Source organism: Colletotrichum fructicola, assembly GCF_000319635.2.
Source record: "Colletotrichum fructicola Nara gc5 chromosome Unknown KSG_Nara_v1_contig08, whole genome shotgun sequence".
Taxonomy (NCBI): domain Eukaryota; kingdom Fungi; phylum Ascomycota; class Sordariomycetes; order Glomerellales; family Glomerellaceae; genus Colletotrichum; species Colletotrichum fructicola.
In genome coordinates this window covers 1,449,280-1,465,566 of record NW_027094058.1, presented here as the reverse complement: position 1 = coordinate 1,465,566, position 16,287 = coordinate 1,449,280, and the positions used below count along the sequence as shown (strand labels likewise).

The following is a 16,287-nucleotide window of genomic DNA, read 5'->3' as shown; positions in this document are numbered from 1 at the left end:
AAACACCAAGACTCGTCACCACCTGTGCCGCGCCTCTGCCGTGCCACTAAGCCCTCGTCTCCCCTCAAGCTTCGTTCTTGGCTGCAATTACAACTGCTGGATGCCCAGAAACCGCCAACCTTCGACAGCGACACAGCCTCCGCCGAGCCAAAATGCGCGTCTCACGTCTCACATTGCGCTCGTTCTTGCGAGAAAAAGCCAAAACGAGGGTTATTAGTACGAACCCCTCTAAGTTTTCAAAGGGAAAACGGCACTTAAAACAACCCCTCACACCGTCCTGGCGAACCCTTGCCATTGAGGTAGGTTCCTACAGCTCGATGTTCCTGGCCCATGTCCAATTTGGGGGGGCAATGGTCTCTGCACCCCATGTTCGGGAGCGATCCAGTTACATCGGCTCCTAGCGAATGCTTCCCCGGGGGAATGATGTTAACTGCCGCTCTGCGCCGCCGATCCGTGACATCGGGGCCGGTTGTCAGTCTTTTGGCAGGTTGACATATCATACCGCAGTAGCATCATGTCATGCACCATCTCAAAGTCCGACATTCGTTTCTTTTCTTCTGTTTCGCTTGTATTCGGTCGCATTCATCCAGGGTCTAGATCAGAGGGTGTCCCGAGTCCGTGTCACCGCGCTCATGGGTGGCCTGCTAGCGCCCGCTGCCACATTTGAAGAGAACCCGCCGTCAGTAACACCCATCGTCAAGGATCACCCTTCCCAGCTCTCCCAACACCATCAAAACCACCTCGTCACGTCTTGACCGTGTCGAACTTGCTCTTTTGCCTAATCAGCCGTCCCCACTTGAAAAACGCCCACGGCACCGGCATCAATGCCAGCGCGATGAAGCCAAGCTGTTCGCGCTCGTCGCGCTCGCAATCGTGGTCCCGCGATACACATCCACGAGGTACTGTATCGTGCTCACGAACAGGCAAATGTTCCCCCACGCAAACGGCATGATGGCCACCACGGGGCTCGCCCACGACACGTCCGCCCGCGCCGTCCACCCGAACCAGAACAGCCCCAGCGGCATGCCGAGACTGCCTATCATGGCCGGGTAGAGCCGGTACTCGGGCGGCGTGCGGTGCGGCGGGTGCTTCTTCGTCTGCGGGAGGTACAGCAGGGCGTTGCACAGGAGCGCGGTCGCGGCGCCGAGGACACAGCCCACGGCGATCGAAATGAAGACGAGCCCCGCCTGCTCTACGCTGAAGCCGTACACCGTCTCGAAGACGTACGGCAGCGCGGCGAAGAAGGAGAAGAGCGTCGCGAACTCGCAGGCGACGTAGAGGCACACGAAGGAGACGATCGGCTCGGTGAGCATCATGCGCACGGGGCGGGTGAGGGCCGTGGTCGCGAAAGCTTGGATGCGCTCGAGGGCGGGTTTGCGGGGTTCGGTGGGGAGGTTGAGGTGTTTCTGCCGCCGGGGCTTGAGGACGGAGTGGTAGGTTTCGCGCGCGAGGAGGGTGGTGAGCATGGAGGTGAGGATGAAGAAGAGGAGCGTCCATTGCGTCCAGCGCCAGCCCTTGCGGGTTACTACGAAGGAGCCTATGACGGGGCTGTGGAGGGTTAGCACAGCAACTTTCGGCGTGAAGGTACCTTACCCAAGACCGGGTCCGAGAAATGGCATCAGGATGTAGATGGTCGACGGCAACGCGCGCTGCGAAGGTCGGAATGTCTCGTTGATCGTGCCGGACCCGATGGCCAGACTGGGGGAAAGGCAGAACCCCGCAAGAAAGCGCAGGATGCAGATTCCGGGGAAGCTGTAGCAGAAGCCCACGCCCAAGGTGAAGAGCCCACCGAGAGGGAGGCTGACGAGGTAGACTGGGTATCGTCCCACCGTTTCCGAAAGAGGGCCGCCGACGACTGGGCCCAGGCCGAGGGCGAAGACGTACAGCGATAGCGGCAGGACGGCCTGTGTTGTGGTGACCCCGAATTCCTCGACGAGCTGGGTGTCGGCTGGGCTTATGATCGATGTTCCAACAGAGCTGGGCAGGGTATCGTCAGTGACATGGATCCCTGAAGTTGGCCGGTTGATGCTTACGCTGTGAATGCCGCCGCTGCCAGCATCACGATCTGCCGTATCTTCAGCCGCAATGGCCAGTTGTAGGGGTTACTGGGGTCGTCGTCCCATTTCCACTCCTTTGCGTCGGCATGGCTGTCTGGGTTATCGGAAGTCTTCGCGCGGCCTTCTGCCGGTCTCTCAGCTTTCTCGGGGTCATGTGCGATATCATCTTGGCTTGCGGTCGGTGTGGCCTCCTCTCGAAGTGACCTAGATTCTGTGGAGGATACCATCTGGTCTCGTCGCAATGTCCAAGTCGTAGCATATACTTACAGAGAAGCAGACCAGCTCGACACATCGTAGAAGTGAGCCATCGACCATTATATGCCAGCGACAACAAAGATGCCCCATAAGCGCCGTTTGGATTCAATGATTCATATCTCCAACACCGTCAACACTACGGCAGCACTAGCGGCGGGTGCAATCTTGAGCTTGTGCCGGGAATGGGAGATCCTTCCCGCCATCGAGGTAGATCTCCCATGGACCAATGCGCCGACATCTAGACAATCGGTCACACGGCTAACGATAACGCACCGCCGACTACGTCAGTCGGGATAATTCGAAGATGTCTTGCATGCGCGGCGGAGTGTTTTGGCATTAAGACTTGACGGCTTGTCTCACTAGTGCAGCTAACCGCTTGCACAGAGTGAGCGCCGACTCAAACAGTCGGAGGCCGGCCTGCGCTTGTGTTGAGCGCCGAATGGTTTGGTATAATCGCACTGAAACATGTGAAGAAATGACTCTCACTGTACCTTAGTGTCTAGTCTCATCAAATTGCCCTGGGGAGAATGGATTGGGCGGCTTCATGCGAAGTGGTTGAGCCGACATGTAGACGCTGTGGCGGCGCAATAGCTTGCGCCTGCCATAGATCTCTCATACTTCACAAGTGCATCCATAAAATTGATCAATTCGTGATCTAAAACAACATGCCCAGATATATCGATACACATCAATACAGCTATATTTTGATACAAATCGGGTCTTCCAATGGCACCCTCCGATGACAAGCTGCCCGGGGCCGTGTGGGTCTCCTAAATCGGCGCCAGCACCCCCGGCCCCAGTTCCGTGCGTCATCCCTGCCCCAAGCTTCCCCAAAAATTCATCAATTCTTCAACCATCAAACCCGCACCACCAAAAACCACCCCACGATGCCAGCTCGATGGCACACCAACCACCACCATCGCAGCCCGTAATGGCCTCTCCCGACCCAGCGACAACAACATCAACAGCGACCGCCTCCGCCGCCCCATCAATCCTCAACCTCGATGCCCTCTTCAACAACCCCCTCTTCGCCGGCGGCATCGGCCTCGCCAGCCTAGGCGCGGCGGCCGCCTTCGCCCGCAAAGGCGCCCTCGTCGCCGCCGGAGCCGCCCGCCGCCGCCTCCTCGTCAACGTCGAGATCAGCAAGCAGGACCCGGCCTACCCCTGGATTCTCGCCTGGCTCTCCCAGCCCCGCGAGGCCGCCGGCTTCGTCGCCTCCCGCATCACCCGCATCCACAACCTCTCCGTGTCCACGACGACCTCGAACGCCCGCGGTGCCGCGGCCAGCGGGCCCGCGAATGCGCATTTTTTCTTACAGCCGGGATATGGAAGGCACATCGTCAAGCACGGCAACGCGTACATCGCGGTGAACCGCGAGAAGCACAGCACGGCGAACATGAACACGGGCGAGCCGCACGAGATCGTGCAGCTGACGGCGTTGTGGGCGCACCGGCACGTCTTCGAGGAGGTGTTTGGCGAGGCGCACGCGCTTGCGGCGAAGGCGAACGAGGGTAAGACGGTGGTGTATGCGGCGCGCGGCATGGAGTGGGCGCCGCTAGGCGATCCGAGGAAGAAGCGTCCGCTGGGCTCGGTGATACTGGACGAGGGCGTGAAGGAGGGGATTGTGGATGATGTGAGGGACTTTTTGACGAGGCAGCAGTGGTATGTTGACCGCGGCATCCCGTACCGTCGGGGTTACCTCCTGTTTGGTCCCCCGGGGAGTGGAAAGAGTTCGTTCATCCAGTCTTTGGCTGGAGAGCTGGACTTTTCTGTGGCGATGATCAATCTGAGCGAGATGGGGATGACGGATGACAAGTTGGCGTACCTCCTTACGAAGCTGCCCCGTCGGAGTCTGTTGTTGCTCGAGGATGCGGATGCTGCGTTCGTGAACCGCCGCCAGCGCGATGCAGACGGCTACAGCGGCGCCAGTGTCACCTTCTCGGGACTGCTCAACGCTCTGGACGGAGTCGCTGCCGGCGAAGAGCGCATTGCCTTCCTCACGACAAACCACATCGAGCGCCTTGACCCGGCGCTCATCCGCCCCGGCCGCGTGGACATGATGATGCGCATCGGCGAGGCGACGCGCTACCAGGCCGGGCAGATGTGGGACCGCTTCTACGGCGACGTGGACGCGGACGGTTCTGGCCGGGAGCGCTTCCTCAACAGGCTTGATGAGCTGCACTTGTTCGGCAACGGCGAGGGCGAGACGGCTGGACGATTTACGAGCACGGCGGCCATTCAGGGCTTGTTCTTGTTTAACAAGAATGATATGCAGGGCGCCATTGACATGGCTGAGGGCCTGATCCCGCGCAAGTTTGAGGCGGGGGATGCGATTCCTGAGGGCGCGATCAAGACGAAGGCTTGAGGTGCGCATGTTCCGTGCTGTAACAACATGTACATGTACAAAATCATAGACAAAAATCCGAGATGATACCCATGCATTACAGTCCAGTTCAATGTTTCGTGCATCCTCCCATGAGCCCATCACACGTGAGCCACACGAGCTAGAGGTAGCGCAAGGTTGCACGCTAGGTATCTACCCAGCTAGTGGGCCCAGCCCCAAACGTTTCCCCCCGCCATCTCATCTTCAGTCCCGCAACTTTAATCCGTCAACGTCTTCCAGGGACAACCTTCATTCGACGTCAACTTTCCTCATACAATCATCGCGTGCCTACGTCCAGGCACCAAGATCGCGCTTGGTCGCCTGGTCTGGGACGGTTTGCTGTCGAAATTTCGCGATACCCCACCACGCGCCGCGCCCTGGCGTCGAAATCTCACCTGCTCCAGGCAGCCACACGCTAAAACCAACACCAACCTCCGTCTCACGATTTCCCCAACTTCAACTTCTGCACATCACCACCTACGATCGCGATGTCGCGCCAGACCAGCCTGTTCGATTATTTGTCCGGAGGCGGCGGCGGTCGACCTCGCAAACAGAATCAACGGCCCCAGCAATCCTCAGGACCGTCTCAATCCTCATCCTACTTCTCCAGCAACGGCGACAGCGGGTCATCGTCACAATCGAGTAGTCGCGGCTCTCACTCTTACAGAGGCTCGCGCGGATCTCGCTCACCGAGAGGTTCTCGCGGATCCTCATCATCACGAGGCTCCCGCGGCGGTCAAGGAGGCGACCGCTCCAACGACGCACTCGCCCTCGTCTCAGAGGAAACCCGCAACGTTCTGCCCGGTATCTTGCTCAACCTACCACATCTGGATGCGACCGCCTCCGAATCGCTGCACCTCTCAGAACTTCCTCCTTTAAAGTCGCACATATGTCCCGGGCACCCGCGCGCGAAGATCAAGATCGTGAATGAAGACACGTTCAATGCGGCGATCGACCTTGCGGCGGAGAGACCTGATGGCGGGCGCGTGGCGGTGCTGAATATGGCATCAGACATTCATGCTGGAGGTGGATGGCTGAAGGGCGCTGTTGCGCAGGAGGAGGCGATGTGTTATCGCTCATCGCTGTATTTGAGCCTGCACAAGCGGTATTATCCATTTCGAAGACGGATGGGGCTGTATTCGCCTGATGTGGTGGTGATCCGGGGCGACATGGCGGGTGGACACAAGCTTCTCGTCCCGGGGACGGCGCACACTGATCTACCGGTGGTCAGTATTCTTAGCATCGCGGCGATTCGGAGACCAGAGGTGAGAAAGGTGAGAGTCGGGTCGAATGAGGAGTATGAATTTGCCAAGGCGAATGATCGGGTGTTGACGATGGATAAGATGAGGCTGTGCCTGAGGATGGCGGCGGCGAGGGGTCATAGTTTATTGGTGTTGGGCGCGCTGGGTTGTGGTGCATTCAGAAATCCACCAGAGGAGATTGCGCGGTGTTGGCTGGAGGTGCTGGGTGAAGCGGAATTTGCGGGGGGTTGGTGGAGGGAGATGTGGTTTGCGGTTTACGATCGGAAGAATGAGGGGAATTTCGAGGTTTTTGACGAGATTCTGGGTGGAGTGGAGGTTTGAGATGCAGGGAATGATCATGAAGATGTACTTGGAAGGCGTGGATGCGACTGCAGTTGGCAGACGGACCCTTGCAACGATGCTGCAAGTGTCGCGCGATCCACGAGATCATCAAGGACAGGAACGTACATGCTGTGCAGTGGCAAGCCAGGTCTGCAGTCCAGGTCAAGTCGGCGGCGAAGTTTCCCAATCGGAGAGTCTATTCTCTTTATTACCAACATTACCAACAACGCCAAGTCTAAAATGCCCCGACTCTCATATCCGAAATTCCTCCTTCCTATCCGTGTGCCCAGCGCTCTACGTCTTGAACGGTTAAACCTCAAGATACAGGTCAACATGACATGAGTCGAGACGCGTTCCCCACAAGGTTACAGCTTGGGAGCCAAAAGACTTGGACGAAGAAGACGAAGATGTTGACCTGGCCCCCAACGGCAGCGTGGTTTGGAGGACTTTCGACGGATTCGTTCGAAGAGCTATTATTGGCAAAGCCTAGACGGAGTAGAGAACAGTCAGTAACGGAATGATAAACGTTGATACAACATCCATGGATGTTCTCATATGTAACAAGACCTAAAGATAACCCATGTGGAAGTTCCTCCGCTCCTTGACGTTGCCTGGACTTCTGCCATCGGAGGCACGCAAATACAATTGGAGGTACGGCAACGAGGAGTGCCACGAGAGCAATCACAGCTTCGGTTGAAAGTTTCGACATAGTGACGGGTATTGAAGGTTGTTATGGTGAAGTATATAGGAAGATGTGCCCATATCGTGGTAGTAAAGATGGAATTCTTATAGGAATTAGAGGATGAATTTGGGTCAACAAGGTCAAGGCTCTAATAGTCTACGTAGTCTACGAAAACAAGAGTGAGAAAGCACCACTCCGAACCACCACTCTCTTTTCTTGGCATAGGACACTTTTTCCGTAGCGCCTTCCGAGTGAAACCTGGCGATGGATCATCTCCTTAGTCCCTGAGACATAGGTTTTTCTAGCCCGCCACAATATACTTACAGCGACTGCTGAGTTATATAGATAGTAATATAGAGCTTTAAAAAGAGCTCTCTAATTCGCTCGAAGGTCTATTACTTAACGTTTCTAGCCTCTTCTACCTCTTTAGAAAGTGGTTTTGTACTGTGGGTACTAAGGGTATCTCCCTACTAGCTGCCCTGGCCCGTTGGGAAAAAATCCATGTCTCAGGGACTAAGGAGATAAAAGTGCTCCGCTTCTTACTGCACCGCCGCTTGTCTTGGTCTTCTGACTAGCCACATATGCACCACAATCTAAGGAGGATGCGATCCTAGCATGGACACGACCAACCAAAAGTCTCATCATTGGCCAAATCGGATTGGATTGGACATTGCGTGATAAAAGCACCTGAAGTAAACCCTTACTTAATTACATAATGCAGTTAGGACTGACCCCAAGCTTGTGGCATCACTGAGCAGGACGTACGTGCCATATGTGTAAGTAACATGCTTGGCTGGACGTCAACTCACATCGATTGCTCTCGAATACCTCTAAGTATGACTTCTCAATTTCGTGACATCGTGGTTTATTGAACCCCCAAGAAGCAGCGCCTACCCCCTGTCGTGGAATTGGACTGCAGTACAACTGCGTGAGGGGGACTAACCAATCAGCTCACGCGTAGACTTCTTTCTAATGAACGATAAATTTTGTAGTTGATCGGATTTGGAGAAAAGCTGGAGCTCTGAGTATTGCAATCCATTACAGCAGGGGGTCTTGAAGAACGTGGAATCGCTTGCGAACACCTTGCCTACAAGCTTGCTTTCCGTCTAAGTCGAAGTCCATGTTTATTAAGCGCCTAGATCGATCGTTCGCCTTCAACCACAGGCAGGGCATTCCAGTCAGGGACCAGACGGCAAGATGAGGGCATTATTTCGGCCAAGCTGTTGCTGAAATGCCCACGTCCTTGAGCCCGTATCATAAGGAAGTCGAGCTGGTACTCGTCGGGAGGATATGGAGGACCGTCAGCGGACCAAACTAGACAGGCGAATAGAATAGTTAGCAAGGTTCCTTTATCTATCCTTCGGGAAGAACAAAAGCCTACCTAGAAGATGCATCACTCTGAGTTGTGATCGAGTCCCCCGCCATTGAACGTAGGCAAGTACAGCGGGAGGTATGGCAATGAGGATAGCAACGACAGCTAGGATTGCTTCGATTGACATCTTCAGCATGTTGATAGACACTTAAGGTCTTCAAATTAGGTTGGCAGAAGAGCAAATCTATCAGTGTTCGAGTGTTGACATGAGAGTGTAATGAAAGTAGAAGTATGTCCAGATGGTGTAAAAAAGATGAAGTGAGTTAATGTAAGGTAAGGTAAGGTCAAGTAAGGCAGTGTGAGTAAGGTCTCCGCTGGTGAGGCGTTCAAGGTCCAATGGGGGGTTTACCAGGGTTACATGCAAGAGAAGGCGGTAAAAGAGAGGTGGCCAATGGGAAAGCACGGCAGGCACACCTTCGGTCTCCCAAGTAGCTGCTCCACAAACGGTCGGCCCCCGGGCGCCCTGTCTGCTCTGACCGGTACCTCTACATAGAGGCAGATTTTCTGACTCCAAGTAACCCGTATGCTTTTAGTGGATATTTGGGCCTAACGGGCAGGCAACACGACAGGTCATTCTTAGCTCTGAATACCTACTAACCCTTAACGCCCGTCGCATCCCTCCTTATCTCTATTGTCTCTTTTACTATTATTTATCGAGCACTTTAGAACTAAATTTTCTTTTGAAAAAATAGAGAATTAGAGAATTTAAGCAATAAAGCAAATCATTTCCCACGAATTAATTGACTTAAGCCACGATACCTTGACTTCAGCATAGAGCCTATTAGATACATAAAATTTGCTCTCTGTCCCTGGCGGCCTGACACTCAATAGGAATGACCCAGAAAACATCGCCCCCTGCTTGATTAGATTCAACGAGCCCATGCGCACTTCGATATCCATTGCGAACTTATACATGTCCGGGCACCAAGTCCTGGGAAACCACGGAGCTTTGATTTCCAATTTCACAAGAAATGGTTGGTAGTTGGGGTGTGAAAATACCACTGCCGAATGAGGACGTCTGCTCTCATGCCATGGATGATATGAACGCAAGTATGTCCTGGTCGGGGTGAAACACTGAATGCTAGCGTCCTTTCGCGCGCACTATTAGGACACCAACTTCGTACCGGGTGTCGAATTCGCGAGTGATGTTTTGGTTCATGTGTTCTAGTGCATATGCGTCAGCACCAGTTCGCAGGTGTAGGTAAGAAGGAAGTGGACATAGATTTGGTTGGGAGTTGTTTAGGGGAGGAGGCGTGTCTTACGAAGCTTCGCCGGACCACGCTGCTCATGGCCTACTGTTTTTCCATTGAAGATACGCAAAAAAACAAAACAAAAAAAACAGGAGGCATTGCAATAAGGCAAGCAATGCAAGGATGGCCTCGATGGAGAGCTTCGACATGACGAACAAGAGAGAAAGACTAAATGAGGAATGGGACTCAGGCCCACGATCTGGTGTGTGCAATTGTGTACATACGAAGGCCTTTGTTACGTCGCGCGCGAGAAGCAGGTTAACTTATGCGCCAGCAGCACGGTAAGTGGCTAACAACGGAAGGACGGCGGCTTGGAGAGTGACTCCGTGACGTTGGTCCTGGATCCGCGAACCACGACGACAACCAATGAGATGGAAGTCCCCATCCGACCCGGGCATTGCGAGGGCAGTATACAACCAACAAAATTGCTCAGAGGTACTCATCGCCGCATCAGAATCTGCACTTTATGTGGCAGTGCATACATATGACGAACTAAATCGACAGACAATCGTGGGCGTTCGGGGCTTGGAAGCAGAACCACTGGGTGTAGAATAGTATGGTACGTCATAAGAACATACGGGAGTTTGATGTAGAATTGGATACCCGTTTTGCTGGATTTTATGAATTCATTTCGGATGTGCCTGCTTTTATTTTGCTGCAGACAATGAATCGTTCAGCGGATGAACTTATCTTACCTTGGGCACAAAAGTTCCAATCATTATGTGTTGGAATTGGAACGCAAAAAGATCCACGAGGCTAACAATTAGTGAGATGTACATACCATGCAGGCGGGCAATCAATCTTGAAGCTGCATTCAACCTAAGACCATCTTCATCTCATTGTCAACTCATAATTACGAAATAAACACTAGATACGTTTCGAAAGCCTTGTTCTCATCCATCCCCAGCATGTCCACTTTTCGTTCAAATCCGGGAAATTTAGAGGAACTCCATTAGACCATGCCACTGTCTTGACTTGTCATATCCTTGTATGGTATGTGTGTTACTAGGGAACAGACAACGAAAGCTGAGACATATATCTGGCGGATCTGTTGCTTGAGTGCCATTGCCACTGCGCCCGCACCATCATTATATTCACTTGATAATGCATGTGGTCGGTATAATGGTTGGTAGGCCCGTCTGTAAGCCAAACTGAAGGAACAGAAAATTGTGAGCGATGGGATGCCGTCCTAAGTGATTACTTAGAGCACAATAAAGAAGCTTACTGGGAAGCTGCGCCGTTCGCCGAGCTTGACGTAGGGATCGGCATTGCAGGTAAGCAAACCAAGCACCAGGGACGGTGATGACAAGCCCAATAAGTGCAAGTATGGCCTCAATAGACAGCCTCGGCATTGCGGAAAGATCGATCTGGACGTGGCGCGGAACGAGAATGGCGTACTCGCGAGTTGATGTGTGTTTGGTGTTGCAGTCGAGTAATCTGGGGGCGGCAGCAATGTCATAAGGATAGAGGGAAGTAGAGATAAATAGGCGATCAGTGTGCCCAGGGTGGAGAGAAGAGAAGGGGAACGGGAGAAGGAGGAGACGCAGAGAAAAAATATAGAGGACAAGTTGGTGTGCCTAAAAATCGAGACGGGATCACTCGGCGTCAGCATCTGGTTATAAGATCTATGGACGACAGAGAGCAGACGCAACAACAGGGCCCCCAGTGCCGCCGGCAAAGGTTTCAGGGCAGCTGAGAGAAGTAGCCAATTAAATTCCTCACAGCGCTTCCCCGTTCGCCATCACGCTCCACTGCGTCTGATTCCCCCACTTCCCTGCAATAGGAGCGTTATCCGCACGACCCAGGAAAACCAAAAGTATCCAGACAGTGCGCTGCTATACGGAAGGGAACAATGAGAGCTCAACGGAAATATTGTACACTTGAAGGGGCTTCTGCGCGATTCCTTACAGTGATTGCTTTCTCTTACACTTGGATAGTTTAATTCATATCTTTCAGAAGGGGCGCAACATTTTGTAGTCCAGATGGGGATGTTGGCGAAACTGTCGCTTATCCACTTGGTACGGGGAATAGGAGAGTGTTAAATACAGCGCTTGCAATGCATTCCATATTCACCATTTCAATTCCGGGGAAGAACTGCAATTCCCCATGAGTCTTCGTAGAGAAAATCTGACACATTCATTGGTTCATGCAGCATGCGATCTCTGAAAACACGGGCTCCACGATTAGACAATAGTATTCTGCATCTGAGTAATAAGGCTTTTCTAGAATTCTTATCTTTTTCTTTTCTCAATACCTAGAGTATAATTCTGTCTCGTGGAATTCAAATAAATCTGAAGTGACTCAAGTAAGCTTTCATCATCACTTCTAGAAAGCAGCACCCAGGTCTTATGTACCTAGTAGTCCTGGACATACCTATTTGCACTGAAGATCTTAACACGGACAAATTGAACACCGGCCTGCCGTTGGCTTTCCGTCTGGTGCATTGCAGCATTGCTTAATCTTCTGGACTGTGTCGCAGGCACCGCAATTGCCAGAACCACAGAAATTGCCCTGGCGAGAAATGAGGACGTTGCTGCTATCGCCGGCGACACCTGCAACAGTGACGCTGGTAAAGGCGCCGAGGATGATTGTGAGAGTGGCGGCCTTCATTTTCTTTCGTAAACGATGTTCCTGGAAATTTGGATAGATGATTGAAGTATTAGACGAATTGTGTGAGGTTGGGAGTAGGAATCGGTCTGATGTTTGAGATGAACGGTTTGGTTCAGACGAAGAAGATCATTGTTTTTATATGATTTTACTCCAGATCGTCTACGGCGACTTTCCAGAAATATCTCCGGATCTACCCTGATTAAAACTCCACACGGGGAGTTCTTGGCGGGCACTTTCAATTAAGTCTCCAAATAAAGCTGTGACACAACGGGCATCCACGCCTAGAGACACAATTTCCTCTGACTCGTAACGGTTTCCCGCGTCTTGGCTCGATTCAAGGGGATTCAATACCGAAAGCGACGTAAAAGGCCAAACGCACCCGAATACGGGTAGAGCCCAATACTCACACACGCCGATCTCTACAGATTACATACCATATCCACCCGAGTAGAGGACGGCGATGACAGGGAGTACGAGAGCAGCAGAAAGGAGAGGCGATGGCAAGAGAAGAGCTAATGACTACGGCAACGACAGAAACTTTGACATCGGCTACGACAACGACGACGACGATAAAAAATGACAACCTTACGACAATACCTTGCAACATACTCAAGAGATCAGGTAAAAGAACGTTGTTTTAGCAAAGAAAAAGTTGCCCTCGGTAACGAATGGTGACGCTACCCCAATCATCTTCATTTTAACTAATGAGCTACAAGTATACCCGGAGCTGTGTCCTGTTTTGTTCAATCGTGGTCTACAACCAGGACGCTACGGAACCTAACAGATCCCGTCAACATATGGCCCATAGCTTGATTAACCTTCTCCAGCGGAAACCTCTCGACCAGGCATTTTACACCATGAACCTTTGAGAATTCGAGCGTTTCCTCGGCGTCAGTGATATTGCCACTGGGCCAGCTGAGTACAGAAGCACCCTTGCGTAAAAGAACCGTGGTGTCGATCTCGACGTTTCCAACTGGGGCAAGCACGAGAAGCTTTCCCAATGATCGGAGACCGTTGACCAAAGGTGAGATAGCCTTGGCGTGCGGAGCGGTTGCGACGATGAGATCGGCACCACCAAGGGCTGTCAAGGCCTTCACTGGGTCTTCGGCGCTGGTATCGACGTAATGGTGCGCACCCAGCTTCTCCGCGAAGTCCTTCTTCGAGCTTCCGGAACTTAAGGCCACGACCTTGTATCCCATGCGATTCGCGTACTGGATAGCGAGATGTCCGAGACCACCGAGCCCTTGAACAGCGACGAGACCGCCAGCCTCGATGCCCATCTTCCGAATACCATTGAAGCTTGTGAGCCCGGCGCACATCAAAGGAGCAGCTTCGGCGGGGTCCATATCGGCAGGCACCCTGACGATAGCCTGAGAGCGCATCAAGACGTATTCGCCAAAACCGCCATCGAGAGTGACGCCATGAGCCTCTTCGTTCTGGCACATCTGCACAAGACCGCGAGAGCACTCACGACAGGTACCGTCATGACCTGAACAGTTGGAGTTAGTAAATGAGTACGTTGGAATTCGATTTGACTCACCCCCATGCCAAGAGCCACCCACGCGATCTCCAGGCTTCACTCTTATAACTGCGCTGCCGATTTTGACGACATCTCCGATGATCTCGTGGCCAGGCACCCGGGGGAAAGAGTTGCCAAAAAAGCCGGCCGCAACCACAGCATCTGTGTGGCAGACGCCGCAAGCGAGGACCTTAACGAGAACTTGTTTGTCCCCAACCACGGGCATTGGGATGTCCTTGAGAGCCAATGGCGAGCCAGGAGTCTCGGCAATAGCGACCTTGTAGGAAGACGGGAGAGACATGACGGTGATGAAAGTAGTGAAAAGGTTCGTTTCAGGTGGAACTTCAAGTGATAAGCGGTACGATGTGATCTCAAAGAAAAGGCGCGATATTCACAGCGATAATCATCAGGAAGACAGCTGCGAATATTCTTTATTTATACTTGTAACTCAATGATCTCATACACGGAGGCAGCTCTGAATCGACGGGAAACATTGTGGCAATTTGGATTCCGTTCCCGTTGAACCCGACAATTCAGACAAGGTCTCTAGTTGTTGATGATTAATTGTATTTGGGGATGTTAACTTCAGCTTGCTTAAACGAGTGAATGGTCGGGATCTTGAGTATTGAGAGTGGAGAAATGAACCGTGTAGAGATTCGAAGAACCACCGAGTTTATCATCAAACATGGTGATATGGGCCGTAACCCCGTGGGTTCGGACTCGATGGTTCAAAGGTTTCCTGAAACGGAATGAGTAAACTCCGTTTGGGTTGAGATCAGTCCTGAGATGATTTATAAGCGGTCTTGTTGTCAAGTGGTGTCTGGGGGTATCCGTCTGGATGTCTCCGTGAAGCTAACTTCGCCAAGGTTGACCCCACCTTGAGCAGCCCGACGCTTGCAAACCTTGTGTCAACAAGAGCGACCAAAAACACTGAAATTGAGAAATAGGAGGTACAAGATGAAAGGTCCTTCCATATGTATAAATTACATGAGAGAACAATCTACAATAACACCTAGTCTGCGACCATATCACCAGCATTGGATGCGGCAGCAAAAGGTTAGACCTCCCGTAGATCACCCAGTAAATACCAGAATACTGGACGAAACCGACAAGCATACATGTAACGTAATTCATCTTGCTGGCCGCGAATGGAAGATAATATGATAAAGAGTAGAAAACCAGTGCGGTTAATGACCATGCCAAGATGACGATGTTCGCGACAAGGCCAAATCTGCCAAGCAATAAATGCCCGTTAGCCAAGTTATTCCTTAAATTCCAGAGCATCAGCACAATAGGAACAGCCTATGTGATGTATTGGAACATTATACCAGCGGAGAACAAAAGAATTGAATGCTGTTCATGGCCCGAGGTACAATGCTCCAATGAGACTGGCCCAAATACACGACCATAAATGAGCCCAAATTTGGGTGTGAAACGGAGCTGGAGCAATCGCGGCGAGATATCGATGGAATGAGAAGCCATTGTTTCGCGCGAAAGCCCATGCCATTCGGGACTGCCATGCGTGAATCCGAATGATAGTAGCCATTGTGATGAGAAGAACCAAGACTTGGAGAGTAATTGCGCCGGCTTTCCTACCTGACACCGGAAGAAAAAGGGCGAGACAGACAATCCTTAGACTGTTGTTGATTGCTTCGTTCATTTCGTGTACAGAGAAGAGTACGGCCAGCATCATTGGAAGCCCTGTGGCCGTACCGACTGAGATGATCCACAGCAAGGCCCTAGGCAAGTTCTTTCGAAGTTCCGGTTTCTCCTCTGCCAGATGAACGGCGGCACCCAAGCAAGAGAAACACCAATCTGGAGCGTTCATGATGCTGAGACAGAAAACCACACTGATGGGCCAACATGACGTGTTATCGAAGTTGAAGAACACAGTCTTGGCTGTCTGCTTTGTCGGAGAGAAGGATAGAAGGGCCACGAACACCACGGTTGGAGACGCGAGACAGAAGAACAACGTGCCGCTTGCAGCTAATACAAGAAGACGCTCGAATAGATAGAATGGATACGTTGTTACTGTGATGAGCTGATGCACCAGGAACGTGATCCATGGGTCTGGGTTGAATGTCGGGTTGAGCAGCTTAGCCATTTCAATCACCATATTGGCTGCAACTAATGTGCCGGAAGCACAAGTGCAGATGGCCCCTGCCCAAGAGTGAATGACAATTGTACACGAAAGGAATGACCCGATCCTCTTGAGCGCTAATTATCTGACCCAGAAGTGTTGGCCGCCGGAGTGAGGGAACACCGACACGAGCTCAGCCAGACTAATAGCACACAAGCCGACGAATGATATGATGACAAACCCGTGTAGATACGCAGGCCCGACCCCAAATGGAAGTACGGATGCACAACATTGACTTGCCTCGACGGTATCTCTTAAATTCTGCTCTTCATGACTTTAAACACGTGAAACCCCTGACTTCAAAAGATATGGGGCCCTCACTGCAGCGATGCCAGGGGAAGCCATCATGTTCTACCCAGATATCCTCAGTAGCTACAAGTGGTGTTTAAGAATAGATCAATGGTCATAAAAATATCTGGTAATTGATATGTCATAG

General features: G+C 52.2%; 5 protein-coding genes across 5 annotated transcripts; 2 read left to right on the top strand and 3 right to left on the bottom strand.

Moving 5' to 3' along the window:
* Nucleotides 1-821: 821 nt before the first annotated feature.
* TPO4-0 (Polyamine transporter 4) lies at nucleotides 822-2,284 on the bottom strand (the record flags this gene model as incomplete). Its single annotated transcript, XM_032036204.1, has 3 exons — nucleotides 822-1,548; nucleotides 1,594-1,977; nucleotides 2,034-2,284. The coding sequence occupies 3 exons, from the start codon at nucleotides 2,282-2,284 to the stop codon at nucleotides 822-824; spliced, it is 1,362 nt and encodes a 453-aa protein (XP_031884764.1).
* Nucleotides 2,285-3,243: 959 nt separating this feature from the next.
* On the top strand, nucleotides 3,244-4,677 carry BCS1 (Mitochondrial chaperone BCS1; the record flags this gene model as incomplete). The annotated part of the gene is made up of 1 exon (XM_032036203.1): nucleotides 3,244-4,677. One exon carries the CDS (start codon nucleotides 3,244-3,246, stop codon nucleotides 4,675-4,677), a length of 1,434 nt encoding a protein of 477 aa, XP_031884765.1.
* A 506-nt stretch (nucleotides 4,678-5,183) lies between these two features.
* Nucleotides 5,184-6,278, top strand: CGGC5_v013462 (uncharacterized protein; the record flags this gene model as incomplete). The annotated part of the gene is made up of 1 exon (XM_032036202.1): nucleotides 5,184-6,278. The coding sequence occupies one exon, from the start codon at nucleotides 5,184-5,186 to the stop codon at nucleotides 6,276-6,278; it is 1,095 nt and encodes a 364-aa protein (XP_031884766.1).
* A 1,817-nt stretch (nucleotides 6,279-8,095) lies between these two features.
* Nucleotides 8,096-8,468, bottom strand: CGGC5_v013461 (uncharacterized protein; the record flags this gene model as incomplete). Its single annotated transcript, XM_032036200.1, has 2 exons — nucleotides 8,096-8,274; nucleotides 8,342-8,468. The coding sequence occupies 2 exons, from the start codon at nucleotides 8,466-8,468 to the stop codon at nucleotides 8,096-8,098; spliced, it is 306 nt and encodes a 101-aa protein (XP_031884909.1).
* Nucleotides 8,469-12,935: 4,467 nt separating this feature from the next.
* patD-1 (Alcohol dehydrogenase patD) lies at nucleotides 12,936-14,012 on the bottom strand (the record flags this gene model as incomplete). Its single annotated transcript, XM_032036197.1, has 2 exons — nucleotides 12,936-13,681; nucleotides 13,733-14,012. 2 exons carry the CDS (start codon nucleotides 14,010-14,012, stop codon nucleotides 12,936-12,938), a joined length of 1,026 nt encoding a protein of 341 aa, XP_031884905.1.
* Between the last annotated feature and the right edge of the window lie 2,275 nt (nucleotides 14,013-16,287).